The sequence below is a fragment of the Neomonachus schauinslandi genome, chromosome 15, assembly GCF_002201575.2.
Source record: "Neomonachus schauinslandi chromosome 15, ASM220157v2, whole genome shotgun sequence".
NCBI classification, from domain to species: domain Eukaryota; kingdom Metazoa; phylum Chordata; class Mammalia; order Carnivora; family Phocidae; genus Neomonachus; species Neomonachus schauinslandi.
Genome location: NC_058417.1, coordinates 46,677,988 through 46,691,169, shown reverse-complemented (window position 1 = coordinate 46,691,169; position 13,182 = coordinate 46,677,988). Strand labels below are relative to the sequence as shown.

The window sequence follows — 13,182 nt, the reverse complement described above, 5'->3', positions numbered from 1 at the left end:
AGAGATACATTCTTCTATGTTTATAGTTTTGCTCTTGAGATGTATATACATGAAAAATATTAAACATGTCAGGTAACTACACTAGAGCAAGATAATATTATATATTAATCATCTCAAAGTGAGGAAATTCAGTTAGCTTTCTCAGCAATTTCAATGCCTCCATAAACAAGGAAACTGTTTTCGCAAATAGGTCTTGGAGATTGCTATGTTTAATTAGGTAATGCTTATTCAGTGGGAATTCTGCTTATTTTACTTATTCTGCAATTCTTTGAACTGAAAAGACCAACTGATGTTTACACTGAACCTGAACTTATTCTAGAATCTCTCATGAAAAAAACCACACAAAGCAGTTTGTTATTTCATATATACAAAATGACCTGGATAGAAAGCCTATCTGTCTGAGGAAAGGAAAATTAAGGTCATGTTAGTTTAAACAGTCAATAATTAACTACTGATTAATCAAAAACAAAGCTCTGCTATAACAATTTGGTAAAGTGTGTGTCAAAATGGCAGCCAAAACCCCTTTTAAAAACACACCAGAAAATATCCATGTTACACTGAATGAGGTTCTTCAAATCTTAACAAAAATTCATTTTTAGATCAGGAGAAAAACCTTTAGCATAGATACTCTACAAATGCTATCACCCAAAAGAATTTCAAGATAAAAAAAGAAAATCTCAAGTAGCACTGAAATTAAAAAGATGAATAAAAAAAATAGTTCTGGCAAGAAAAAGGAAAAACCTCAGAGTGATACGAAGAACAAAGAAGTAGAAAGACATCATGTGAACAATTAACTTCATGTAAAAGAAATCTGTTCTGGAAGAAAAGGAAGCTGGTAATACTTGGTATTATCCAAGAGCTAACATCAAAGTTTCTTTAAAAAAAAACAAAAAAACAGTTCCATCTCAACTCGAAGGTTGAACCTGGGACGTAAGTTGTTTTCTAAGTCTGCTTTGTGGGTACTTGCTGATACTGCCCAAGTAATACCCAGACATGAACGGTCCTCAAAAGCCAGGCCTCATTTCAAGAGAAACTTCAGTGATTCTTGCAGTAAGACTTGCTCAGAACCATTATTTATGGTTGGAAAGATGGCACTGAGTAATGCTGATGAAGAGTAAGTGTGTTGGAACACACATTCGAAGCAGAATCTAAAATAAGGTAGTGGATGAAAACAGTATCTGAATCCTTGACCGGCTGCAGGAACAGTAAGGAAATGAGGGACACTCAGACACAGCAGAGCAGGGGACTGGTAAGTAGCTATTATTTCTAGGGTTTTTTTGGAAATAACTGCTTAGAACAGGTCTGTCACGACTTAGCAGCTTCCTTACCCGAAGCTTCCAGCATCGGTATATTTATACAAAGTGGTGGGGTGTGCACTTGACCTCTTTAAATATAAATACAAATAATTTCAAACTGATTTTTTAAAGATTCAAGTACGGAAAACAGAAAATCAGGCAATCACTCCACGACAAGGGATTAACTGAAAGCCCTGACAAGCCAGTTCTATCTTCCTAGTCTCAAAAGCTCTTAAACATGTGTGTTGTGGGGGAGGAGAATCATCATTGCTGAAGAGACTATTTTTCACAGACATCCTCACATCAGAGAGATCTAATTTTCATTTGGGCTCTGCCTTGAGTTTCGTCATAGAGTCGGAAATACATATAGCTATGTGGCAAAAAATTTTCTTTTCTTGTGACTAAAGTTATGTTGAGCAAAATCTGACCTAGTTAAATGTGTCGGCCTGACCTCATACAGAGAAAACGTGGTGCTGGAACTTGCTGGCTCTGTTTTCCAACTGTGATTTATACTAACCATTAACACATCTGCAGTCGACAGGTCTCCATCTGCTGCCTCACATGGAGACTCACGGCCCCTAACAGAAAGCCACAGGCAAATGACGGGCACCCACTCTGCGCAGAAAGACAGAACGGAAGAACAGAGGCACTCTTTCTTTGTCCTGCAGGCTCGCTAACCTTGAACTAAAGGCATTCTCTTCTCCTAAATTGTCTGAGGATGACGGGGGCGGGGGGCGGGATTGTAGCCGGCCCACAGCAACTAAACTCCAGTCACAGAAGAGATGTAAGGAGTTTTCTTTACTCCTGCTACTTTGCAACCCCATTTAAAAAATGTACTGTGAATACAGGATGGCCTATTCAAAAGCAGTCCTCCAAAAAACTATTTTTGAATGGATCATCAGGATCCATTGGTTCATTAGCAATGTTTTCCAACCTTATCTTATTAAAAAAAAAAAAAAGTTATATTGTAGTTTCAAGATATCTCTGAAGTATAAAAGTAGTACTACCAAATCAGGAAAACAATAAGGACATGCACTGTTTCAAATGTGTTACAAGACTACAAGTTTTAAGAGGGTAAATGTTTTCCTTTGGATTTTACCAAAGTTCATTCAAAACAATTTTTAGACTGTAGAATATTTAAGATAGCTATTTAAATTTTATATTTTTATACAAGTTCAGTGGGGTTATTTTTATAAGAATCAAAAGACATGAAAAACAAGGGTAGTTTTTTGCCCCAGATTTTGATGAATTTTGATACATCTTGGACAAACATTATATTTCTTTTTAATGATGTTCCTCAAACAAAACAGTTAGCAAAATATTTGAATTGCCATATATAATGTCACATTTTAATGTAAACATCAAATAAGGTACCAAAATTTTTACTGGAGGGGGGGAAAAAAAAAACAAACCTTAAAGCGGCACAATTCTTTATACCACTGGAGGGGGGAGGGGAAAGCCAGATTACAAACATTTACACATGCATAGTGAGAAAAAAAGGATTTTACTAAATTCACGCATTTTTAAAATAGTTATCAAGTCTACTAAGCACCAACAATCCTAAAAATTTTTCAGCTTCATGATTTGTTTAAAAAAAAACACACACACACTATCAAATTAACGTTAAAAACAAGCTTGAAGTATAGCTTGTCCAAAAAATAACTAAATATGCCAATGTTTTTTCATGTTACAAAAAACAGTGGCATACAAAATACACCTGCAAAGAATGCCTTTAACTCTATCCTACAGTGGATGGAGATTACAACAGCACATCATACATAGTCTAAAACTATAAAAGTTTTAGAATGCAGCATCTTGTCACAAAAAAAAAAAAAAGCTGATAAAACTTAAAGTATTTAGAAGATGCTGCCCCTTTATTTTAAAAAATTTTAAATGAATTTAAGCAAAAATAACATACATTTGTACATCAACTGGCCATTTCTGGTACAGAAACCCAGCATATGGTAATATTATTGAATAAATGTAAATGCTACTTACAATTTTTTTTCTTTTTAAATACATTTTAGACAAAGTTTTTTTTCTTTTTTTTATAGTTGCACAATTAACCTCTTAGCTGCTAGCTTGATGCAAACATATGTAACAATACACAAATTTAAAAATATTTTTTATTCTACATAAAAGCTGTCAAAAGACTCACGTCAAAAATGCAAAATAATGGAATATACTTTTAAAAAAATTAGTTGCAAGTCTAGCAGCAAAGCAATTAAGTGAAACGTATTTAATATTAAAACAAAGGGAACTGTGCATCTATAGATGAAGTCCAACTATCTTAATTCTACTGATACAAACAGAAATTAAAACATTCTCCCTTGAGGGAAAAAAAAAGTGATTATTTAAAATAGGAGTAAAAGCCATTGCTGCCTGATGAGCTCCCCAGGCTAAGTTCCTGGAATAGAGACAGGGGGTCGCTGCTCTTCTTGGCCTGCTCAGGCTGGGGCCTGGGCTTGGGAGGGGCCCGTAAAGCGCTGGCATAGGACATGGTGGGCTTGCTGCCCCCAGAGCCCTGCTGGCTACTGCTGTTGGCCGACTCCACCATCTGCTTGTTGGGCATGAGAGGGGGGAACTGGCCGAGGTGCTGCAGCACATTATAGTTGAAGGAACTGGACACCTCGAGGTTCTCAGACTTCAGCTGATCCTCAGGGGCTTTGACGGTCTTGGGTGGAACTAAAAGCAGAGAACAGTAATACAGATTTAAGGGCACGCCCAGCAACATTCGTCCATCCGGTCAGCTCAGGGTATCACAACTGGTTCCCATCTCCGGGAACTCAGTGATAGTACAGCCATGAGGACAGACCACTTCTGCCACAGAATGTTGAAATCACAACACATCTAGGGGCGCCTGGGTGGCTCAGTCGTTGAGCATCTGCCTTCGGCTCGGGTCATGATCCCAGGGTCCTGGGATCGAGCCCCGCATCGGGCTCCCTGCTCAAGGCGGAGCCTGCTTCTCCCTCTCTCACTCCCCCTGCTTGGGTTCCTGCTCTCACCATTTCTCTCTCTGTCAAATAAATAAATAAAGTCTTAAAAAAGAAATCACAACACATCTAATCAAATGTCTCAATCTCATTAATAACACTTGCAAAAGAATTAACTATGTAAACTGGAATAGCTAACATATAAAACTAAAGGTCAAAGACGAAGGTTTGCTTCAAAAAACTAATTTTATATGCGTACACTGTGATATTTATTATATTAACTGCTCAACTTTGAAAGTGGGAACATACATGTTCTTTTTTAAATAGAAAGGAGCTGTATATGCAGACTTCTGGTCAAACAGATCTTATGATTTACCTAAGTAATAGTAACATTGGATTCCATTTCTTAAAAATGCTTTTCTTGTAATACGTAAGTAAACAGAATATGGTGGAGGAAAAACGGCTATAAATTTTTCTTCACATTTCCTGTATGTAATTTGCCTGATTCTTAACATCCTTTAAGATTCAACTCCACTCTTCCTAATTTTATTGTCCACTAAACCATGACTTGTTTTCAAACACTGTTTTTTTTCAATCTTTTCAATGTTTAACTAAAGTGGGGGGAGGAAAAATAATTTTCCCTCTACTCTTGTAGGTTCTTGGCTGAGACACCCCCCCCCCACAGTAAGACAGATTAACAAAAGAAAAACAACAAAAGTTTAATAAACATGCATACTTTCTGTATACATGAGGGAGATCCAGGAAACCTGAATAACTCCCCAAAATGGCCCAAGCCAGCAACTAAAATAACATCTCCAGCTAAAGGCAAAAGAAGACGTTGGGGGTAGAGGGCAGTTATGCAAGGTTACCAGGAAAAGCACAGTGAACAAGGGTAAGGTTCTTATGCAGGGTTAAGTTAACTTAAGGTAAACTGTTTTCTTCTCCATGGATAGTTTCCAGAAATTTAGAATCATCCTTCTCTTCCTGGTACAGAGAGGGAGATACTCTTAAAAATAGAGATTTCCCTTGTAAATGTAAATCTCTCTTACAAAAGGGTAACTCTCACCCAGTTTTTAGATCTTCTGTGTCTATAGTTTCTTAAAAATAATCAGCCTAAAATAATCTTTATGCCAAAAAAGCCTATTTGACGGTGGCAAATTCTACTACCCTTCGCTAATATTGTATTGGATTATAATCATAATACATATTCATTGAGGATAATTTGGAAATTACAGAAAAAGCCAAAGAGGGGGCGCCTGGGCAGCTTAGTCGTTAAGCCTCTGCCTTGGGCTCAGGTCATGATCCCAGGGTCCTGGGATCAAGTCCCGCATCGGGAACCCTGCTCAGCAGGAAGCCTGCTTCTCCCTCTCCCACTCCCCCCCGTTTGTGTTCCCTCTCTCTGTCAAATAAACAAAACAAAAAAAACCAACCAACCAAAAACCAAAAACAAAAACAAAACAAAAAGAAAAAGGCCACATTCCCATATACCACAGATAAGCCTTAAGTTGTTGGTGTGCTTCTTCCTAAAGACATCATATACCACCGATACTTCATAAGTTATTTAAGTAACCTCTCATTTTTAGAAATTTGGATTATAGTCAATTTTTCACCTTAAATACTGTGATAAATGTTGTTATAAACAAATATTTATTACAGACAAATATTCACGACTACTTCCTTACGATAAACACTGAAAGTATAATGCCTGAGTCCTGAGGTATACACACAATTAAAGCTTTCGATAACTACAGCCAAACTCTCCTGCAGACAGATACTGCCTATATACACTCCGCCAACAATGCCTGCTCATTTCCCTACCCAGTCACAAGACTGGTGTTACTTGTTTAGCCTTAGTCTATTTTATAAATAAATACCTTGTTGTAGCTCTAATTTGCATGTCTTTTGATTACTGGTGTTTATGATTTTTTTTCCTATGTTTATTATCTATTTGTGTATTGGGATGTTAAAGTGAAAATATTTCATTTTTTAGTCTTCGCATTTCATTGATTTAATATGTTATTTTCACAGTACTATTTTAAAACTTTAAAAATTCATAAAATTGTTCAGGGGCGCCTGAGTGGCTCAATCGGTTAAGCACCTGACCCTTGATTTCAGCTCAGGTCATGATTTCAGAGTCGTGGGGTCAAGCTCCACATTGGGCTCTGTGCTCAGCTTGAGTCTGCTCGAGATTCTCTCTCTCCCTTTCCCTCTGACCCTCTCCCTCCTCATGAGCTTATGCGCGCTCTCTCTCTCTCTAAAAATAAATAAAATCTTTTTTTTATTTTATTTTTTATTTTTTTTTAAAGATTTTATTTATTTATTGGAGAGAGAGAGAATGAGAGACAGAGAGCATGAGAGGGAGGAGGGTCAGAGGGAGAAGCAGACTCCCCGCTGAGCAGGGAGCCTGATGTGGGACTCGATCCCGGGACTTCAGGATCATGACCTGAGCCGAAGGCAGTCGCTTAACCAACTGAGCCACCCAGGTGCCCTTTTGTTTTTTTAATTCATAAAATTGTTCAAAATTACTTTAGGGACACCTGGGTGGCTCAGTCAGTTAAGCATCTGCCTTCGGCCCAAGTCATGATCGCAGGGTCCTGGGATCGAGCCCCACATCAGGTTCCCTGCTCAGCAGGGGAGTCAACTTCTCCCTCTCCCTCCACCGCTCATGCTCTCTCTCGCCCCCCACCCCCTCTCTCAAATAAATAACATCTTAAAAAGAATTTTAGTTTAAACCACGTAACATATTTTTGGAACATTTTTCTCTTGTCCAGCTAGATGTCACTGATTTTGCAAAACAATTACTTTTAAGAGCATTAGTTTAACAAACATTTCATGATGAATCACTGAATTCTACTCCTGAAATGAGTATTACACTATATGTTAATTAACTAGAATTTAAGTAAAAACTTGAAACATAAAAAATGAACATGCCAGACATTTCAATATGTAACAGTGGCTGTACTACCTAATATAACACATTAATATTTTATTGGTGGTTCAAAAACTTACTCTTTTTATTTACTTTACTAAGATTTATTATTTAACCATGCTCTCGTTTTCATGACAATGTAATTAGAGTTTAAACTATTTTCAACTAAATAATTAGTACTTACAAAATAACTCCAGAGGCAGTTTAACCTAATGCCTACATTCTTACTGAACCACAAATTCGAGATCTCTATTAATGTGACTTACCACATATTCTCTAGATAAGAGAAACTATCCTTTAAAACTATTACTAATCTGATACCCAGTGATACTTTTCAAAGTGCATATCTCTATCTAATCTTAAATTTTCATCCGTACATTACTAGAGAATGTCTGATAAAGTACCCATTGTCCCCCAGTGGGCATCACCAGGTGTAAAGGCTGAGCAATGTGACCAGACCGCCCACCCACCCCTCAAGCGTACAGGACCTATTTGCATTATCTTCTTACTCAGCAGACATTCACCAAGAGCTTCAAGTGTGATCAGTGACAAAACAGGAAATCCAAAGTTCAAAAAGGTCAAAGACAATTCTCTGCTCTCAGGCTTTCAGTTGTGGAGAAAATATGGCATCAGACACAATGACCACTTTTAAATTCCAAACCAATACGATATAAGCAGTTTTCTTTAACTCAAGAAGTCTCAAACTTCAGAAAGAAGCTTCCCATGTGGTGACTATTTTCTTTCTGATTCACCACTGGCAATGGCTGCATTTCTCTAAAAATGAATAAATAAATAAATACTGATGGACAAGAAGTTGTGCTTCAGTATACTCATGGTCTTGAGTTCATTTTTTTAACATTTAACTGTTACTTTCAACTAAAGAATACTACAATTTGTCTGCTAGTAATGACAAAATAACAACTGTATATTTGTGGAAAGGATACCATAAAATGACATGTGCTTTGGACAGTTATTTAGAAACTGTATACCTTATCAGTTCAAGTCAGGTTTTTACTGATTTGGGCCAAAAGTTATCCTAAAATTTAAGGTGGGGGGAAAAAAAAAGAGAGAAAGAATGTTGTTTTTAAAATAAACTATAATAATGACTTAGCCATCAAAAAGAATGAAATCTTGCTGTTTGCAACGACATGGATAGAACTACAGTGTATTATGCTAAGTGAAATAAGTCAGTCAGAGAAAGACAAATATCATAAGATCTCACTCATGTGGAATTTAAGAAACAAAACAGATGAACATAGGGGAAGGGAAGGAAAAATAAAATAAGAGAAAAACAGAGAGGGAGGCAAACCATAAGGGACTCTTAACTCTAGGAAATAAATTGAGGGTTGCTAGAGGGGAGGTGGGTGGGGGGATGGGGTGACTGGGTGATGGGTATAAAGGATGGCATGTGATGTAATGAGCACTGGGTGTTCTATGCAACTGATGAATCACTGAATTCTACCCCTGAAACTAATAATACAATATATATTAACTAAATGAATTTAAATTAAAAAAATTTTTAAGTAAAAATAAATTTAAAAATAAAAAATTATAATAAAAAATAAATAAATGATAATAAACAAAACAACTAAAAATTAACAAATCCTTATCACTGATTTGTAATTGAGACATTTCTCAAGAAAGTCAGATAACATGAGTGTATATATGTCAGACCTTTAAAATGACAAAGCAACCCCAGGAAAAATACAGCAGCTTATACATTGTAGGTATTAATGAATGTTTAAAAATTAAAATGACAATGTCTCTTGCCAGGAAACAAAACCAAAATCTTTCTAATGCTTTTGTCCTATTATGACTATTGTTCTAAAAATATGCTTATATGGCACATACTCAAAAATGGGCCAGTTACAGAAACAATAGATTCACATTCTAAAGATGAACAAAATTAAATTCAAATACAAAGGCTGATGCCACCAGGGCAGAAATTCATCCAACAAAGATCACAGGCTTGTTCACAAAGATCAACGTCTACAGCCTACAAAGAGAAGGCTACAGGTTGGAGAACTCAAATAGTATCATTTGTTTCCTTACATTTAATATAAAAAAAAGAGGAAAGGGAGGAAAGATAAAAGTTTAAGGCTAAAGACTTTAAACTTCCACTGAACAATACAGTATAGGGCCATTCCAATGCCTTCCTATGCCTTTTTTTTTTTTTTTCTCTTTAGCTTTGGATTTCGCAGTTCATTAGAATACAAGGAATAAACACAAGATTTCTAAATCTCAAAATGTTGGACTTTATTAGTTTCTCTCCTGGCCAAACTCTATTGTGTAGCAAACGACTTTATTGACAATAAAACCTTGAAAACTGACCCAACCAATTCCTCCCACCCCTAATCCTGAATGAATGAATGAATGAATGAATGAATAAAATAAAATAATAAAAAGCCAGAAAACAAACTTCTCCCAAGCAAAGGTGATTCTATTTAGAAATATACTTTAAATTCCATTACTTCTTTCATTCATTCACAGGTCAAAATGATCAAAGTGATGAGCTCCCAGAGACAGATCTACTTCCTTTCCAGACCCTAAATATGGACTCAATATAGTCCTAATTAACACTGTATGCCTGAGACACACCTATGAGCTATGAGCATTAAATATTATTCCAAGATAATAATGTAAATGGGCTGGGGAAGGAGAAGAAAAACTCCAATATCCAGGAGCTGAGTAGTTAAAATTGCAGTTTTAACAACCCACCAACTCTGTCTTACCTATCAACTCTCTGGGCTGAGCTGTCCTGCTGGATCCATTACACGGAATGTTCTGATAGGGGGTAGATGAGGTGGTGTTTACCCAGGACTCCGGGGATGAAAAGTTGAAAGAAGATTGGTTATTATGGTCCTGAAGCTCTTTACACTGAGCAAGACTGTCTTGAGGAGTGCTTACTTCTTCAGAACAAGGCTGGACTGAGCTAGATGAGATTCTTCTTTGGTACAAGGGCCGACCAGGTCCTCTGGGTTCATACTACACAAAGAAAAAGGACATTTCATAAATCAATGAAACTTACACCCCCTCACACCCTTTGGTACACAGCAATCTTACTGTATTAAACAGCAATTCTCAAAATACTCTCCTCTGGGACTATCACCCCTCCCCACCAGCCGGCCCTGAAAAGCAGCCTGAGCTCTGGACACCGTTCTGGCCCTTAGCAGGCAGTCTTATGACAACACACGTCTCATTTCTGATTCTGTTTTCTTGTAAGATATGGAGCTGAACTACCTGTCTTTGGTTCTAAAACTCTATTGCCATCTTAAGGAACATTAGACTGAGAATGAAGAAACATATCTGCTCAAAATTAAATGGGGGAAATTACAGTCACAGTCAACTGACCCACAGCCACCTTGAACAGTAACTCATTCTAGACTTCTCCCTTGTGCTGAATATTCACAGCCTCCCAATTTATTATTCCTTAGACTTGATGGCAAGACATGACTCCTCTGGCCCAACATGAAGTGCTCTTTACCTGTGCATCCTTTCACATAGTCTTCAACTGACACGGAACATTATTTTCTTTAAAAAAAAAAAAAAAAAAAAAATCCTTTAGGGGCACCTGGGTGGCTCAGTCAGTTAAGCATCTGCCTTCAGCTCAGGTCACGATCTCAGGGTCCTGGGATCGAGTCCCATATCAGGCTCCCTGCTTCTCCCTCTCCCTCTGCCCCTCCCTCATGCTCATATGTGTGCACTCTCTCAAGTAAATAAATATAATCTTTTAAAAAAATCCTTTAGGGTGCCTGGGTAGTTCAGTTAGTTAAGCATCCGACTCTTGGTTTCAGCTCAGGTCATGATCTCAGGGTTGTGAGATCAAGCCCCACACAGGGGGGAGAGAATCTCTTTCCCTCTTCCCCCACTTATGCACTTGTGCTCTCGCTCTCTCTCTCTCAAAAACACATCCTTTATACATTTGAAACCCAACTAACTTACTCCTTGTATTTTTTCCTCCCTAAACTGCACACCCCAGATCACTCTAACCCTCTCAACAAGAGCCATCAGCCAGCCATTTCAAGATTTTTTACCATTTCTCATCGCCAAAGGCAAGGGAAGCAAGGGCAAAAATGAACTATTGGGACTTCATCAAGATAAAAAGCTTTTGCAAAGCAAAGGAAACAGTCAACAAAACCAAAAGACAACCGACAGAATGGGAGAAGATATTTGCAAATGACATATCAGATAAAGGGCTAGTATCCAAAATCTATAAAGCACTCATCAAACTCAACACCTAAAGAACAAAGAATCCAATCAAGAAATGGGCAGAAGACATGAACAGACATTTTTCCAAAGAAGACATCCAAATGGCCAACAGACACATGAAAAAGCACTCAGTATCACTCAGCATCAGGGAAATCCAAATCAAAACCTCAGTGAGATACCACCTCACACCAGTCAGAATGGCTAAAATTAACAAGTCAGGAAATGACAGATGTTGGTGGGGATGCGGAGAAAGGGGAACCCTCCTATACTGTTGGTGGGAATGCAAGCTGGTGCAGCCACTCTGGAAAACAGTATGGAGGTTCCTCAAAAAGTTGAAAATAGAGCTACCATATGATCCAGCAATTGCACTACTGGGTATTTACCCCAAAGATACAAAAGTAGGGATCCAAAAGGGTACGTGCACCCCGATGTTTAGAACAGCAATGTCCACAATAGCCAAACTGTGGAAAGAGCCAAGATGTCCATCGACAGATGAATGGATAAAGAAGATGTGGTATATATATACAATGGAATATTATGCAGCCATCAAAAGGAATGAGATCTTGCCATTTGCAACGACGTGGATGGAACTGGAGGGTATTATGCTGAGCGAAATAAGTCAAATAGAGAAAGACATGTATCATATGACCTCAGTGATATGAGGAATTCTTAATCTCAGGAAACAAACTGAGGGTTGCTGGAGTGGGGGGTGGGGTGGGAGGGAGGGGGTGACTGGGTGATAGACACTGGGGAGGGTATGTGCTCTGGTAAGCGCTGTGAATTGTGCAAGACTATTGAATCTCAGATCTGTACCTCTGAAACAAATAATGCAATGTATGTTAAGAAAAAAAAAAAAAGAAGAAGGTAGCAGGAGGGGAAGAATGAAGGGGGGGAAATCGGAGGGGTAGACGAACCATGAGAGACGATGGACTCTGAAAAACAAACAGGGTTCTAGAGGGGAGGGGGGTGGGAGGATGGGTTAGCCTGGTGATGGGTATTGAGGAGGGCACATTCTGCATGGAGCACTGGGTGTTATGCACAAACAATGAATCATGGAACACGACATCTAAAACTAATCATGTAATGTATGGGGATTAACATAACAATAAAAAAAATTTTTTTTTAATATTTTTTTACCGTTTCTCACATACTCTCAGATTTCTTCCTGCCTAACTGCTGTGACCAATACCCAGCCTCCATTTTGGTGGCAAGGCAGTATGAGTAGCAGTTAGGTGTGCAGTCTCAGTCTAGAGCCAGACTATCACCTGGGCAACCGACCTAACCTCTCGGGAGCTTTGTCTGTAAACGCAGCTTCATGACCCACAGGACCTACCTCTCAGGACTGTGGTAAGAATTAAATGAGTTCAGCATGTACAGCATTAAGAACTGTTCCTGGCACATGGGAAGGGTTTGTTGTCATGCAAGTGTTTTAATACAATATATAAAGATAAGATTCCAAGTATATCTTAAATGATGGAATGAGACTGACTTTTTATTGCACCCCTCTCCCTCCTCCCCAATAATAATAGATTTACTATTCAGTTTGTGATCATTATGATTCCGAGGAATCTTTCTTTTGCCATTGCTGTTAGCAATAATTGGAAATCTGGAAATGGAGATTAGATTACAAAGAAGAGACAGAGAGAGATGAATTAGCACAGTAATAGCAGGATGTTTGTTGGGAATATAAAACAACACAAACCGATATTCTCAGGCCAAAGAAATTGTGGATATAAGCACTGTGAGGGTAAAGTCATCCCAGATGAACCACTAGGATATAAAGCAGGGGAGGGAATGGGCCTGGACTGCTTGTCCT

The 13,182-nt window shown here is 38.0% G+C and overlaps 1 protein-coding gene across 1 annotated transcript in view; it reads right to left on the bottom strand.

Moving 5' to 3' along the window:
• Positions 1 to 3,019: 3,019 nt before the first annotated feature.
• HELZ (helicase with zinc finger) overlaps positions 3,020 to 13,182 on the bottom strand; it is a 160,032-nt gene continuing 149,869 nt past the window's right edge. The window contains exons 31-32 of the mRNA XM_021678518.2: positions 9,890 to 10,142; positions 3,020 to 3,980 (exon numbers count right to left, since the gene is read on the bottom strand). Coding sequence (XP_021534193.1) covers positions 3,646 to 3,980; positions 9,890 to 10,142 — 588 coding nt within the window. The 3' untranslated portion in view covers positions 3,020 to 3,645. The remainder of the gene's footprint in view (positions 3,981 to 9,889; positions 10,143 to 13,182) is intronic.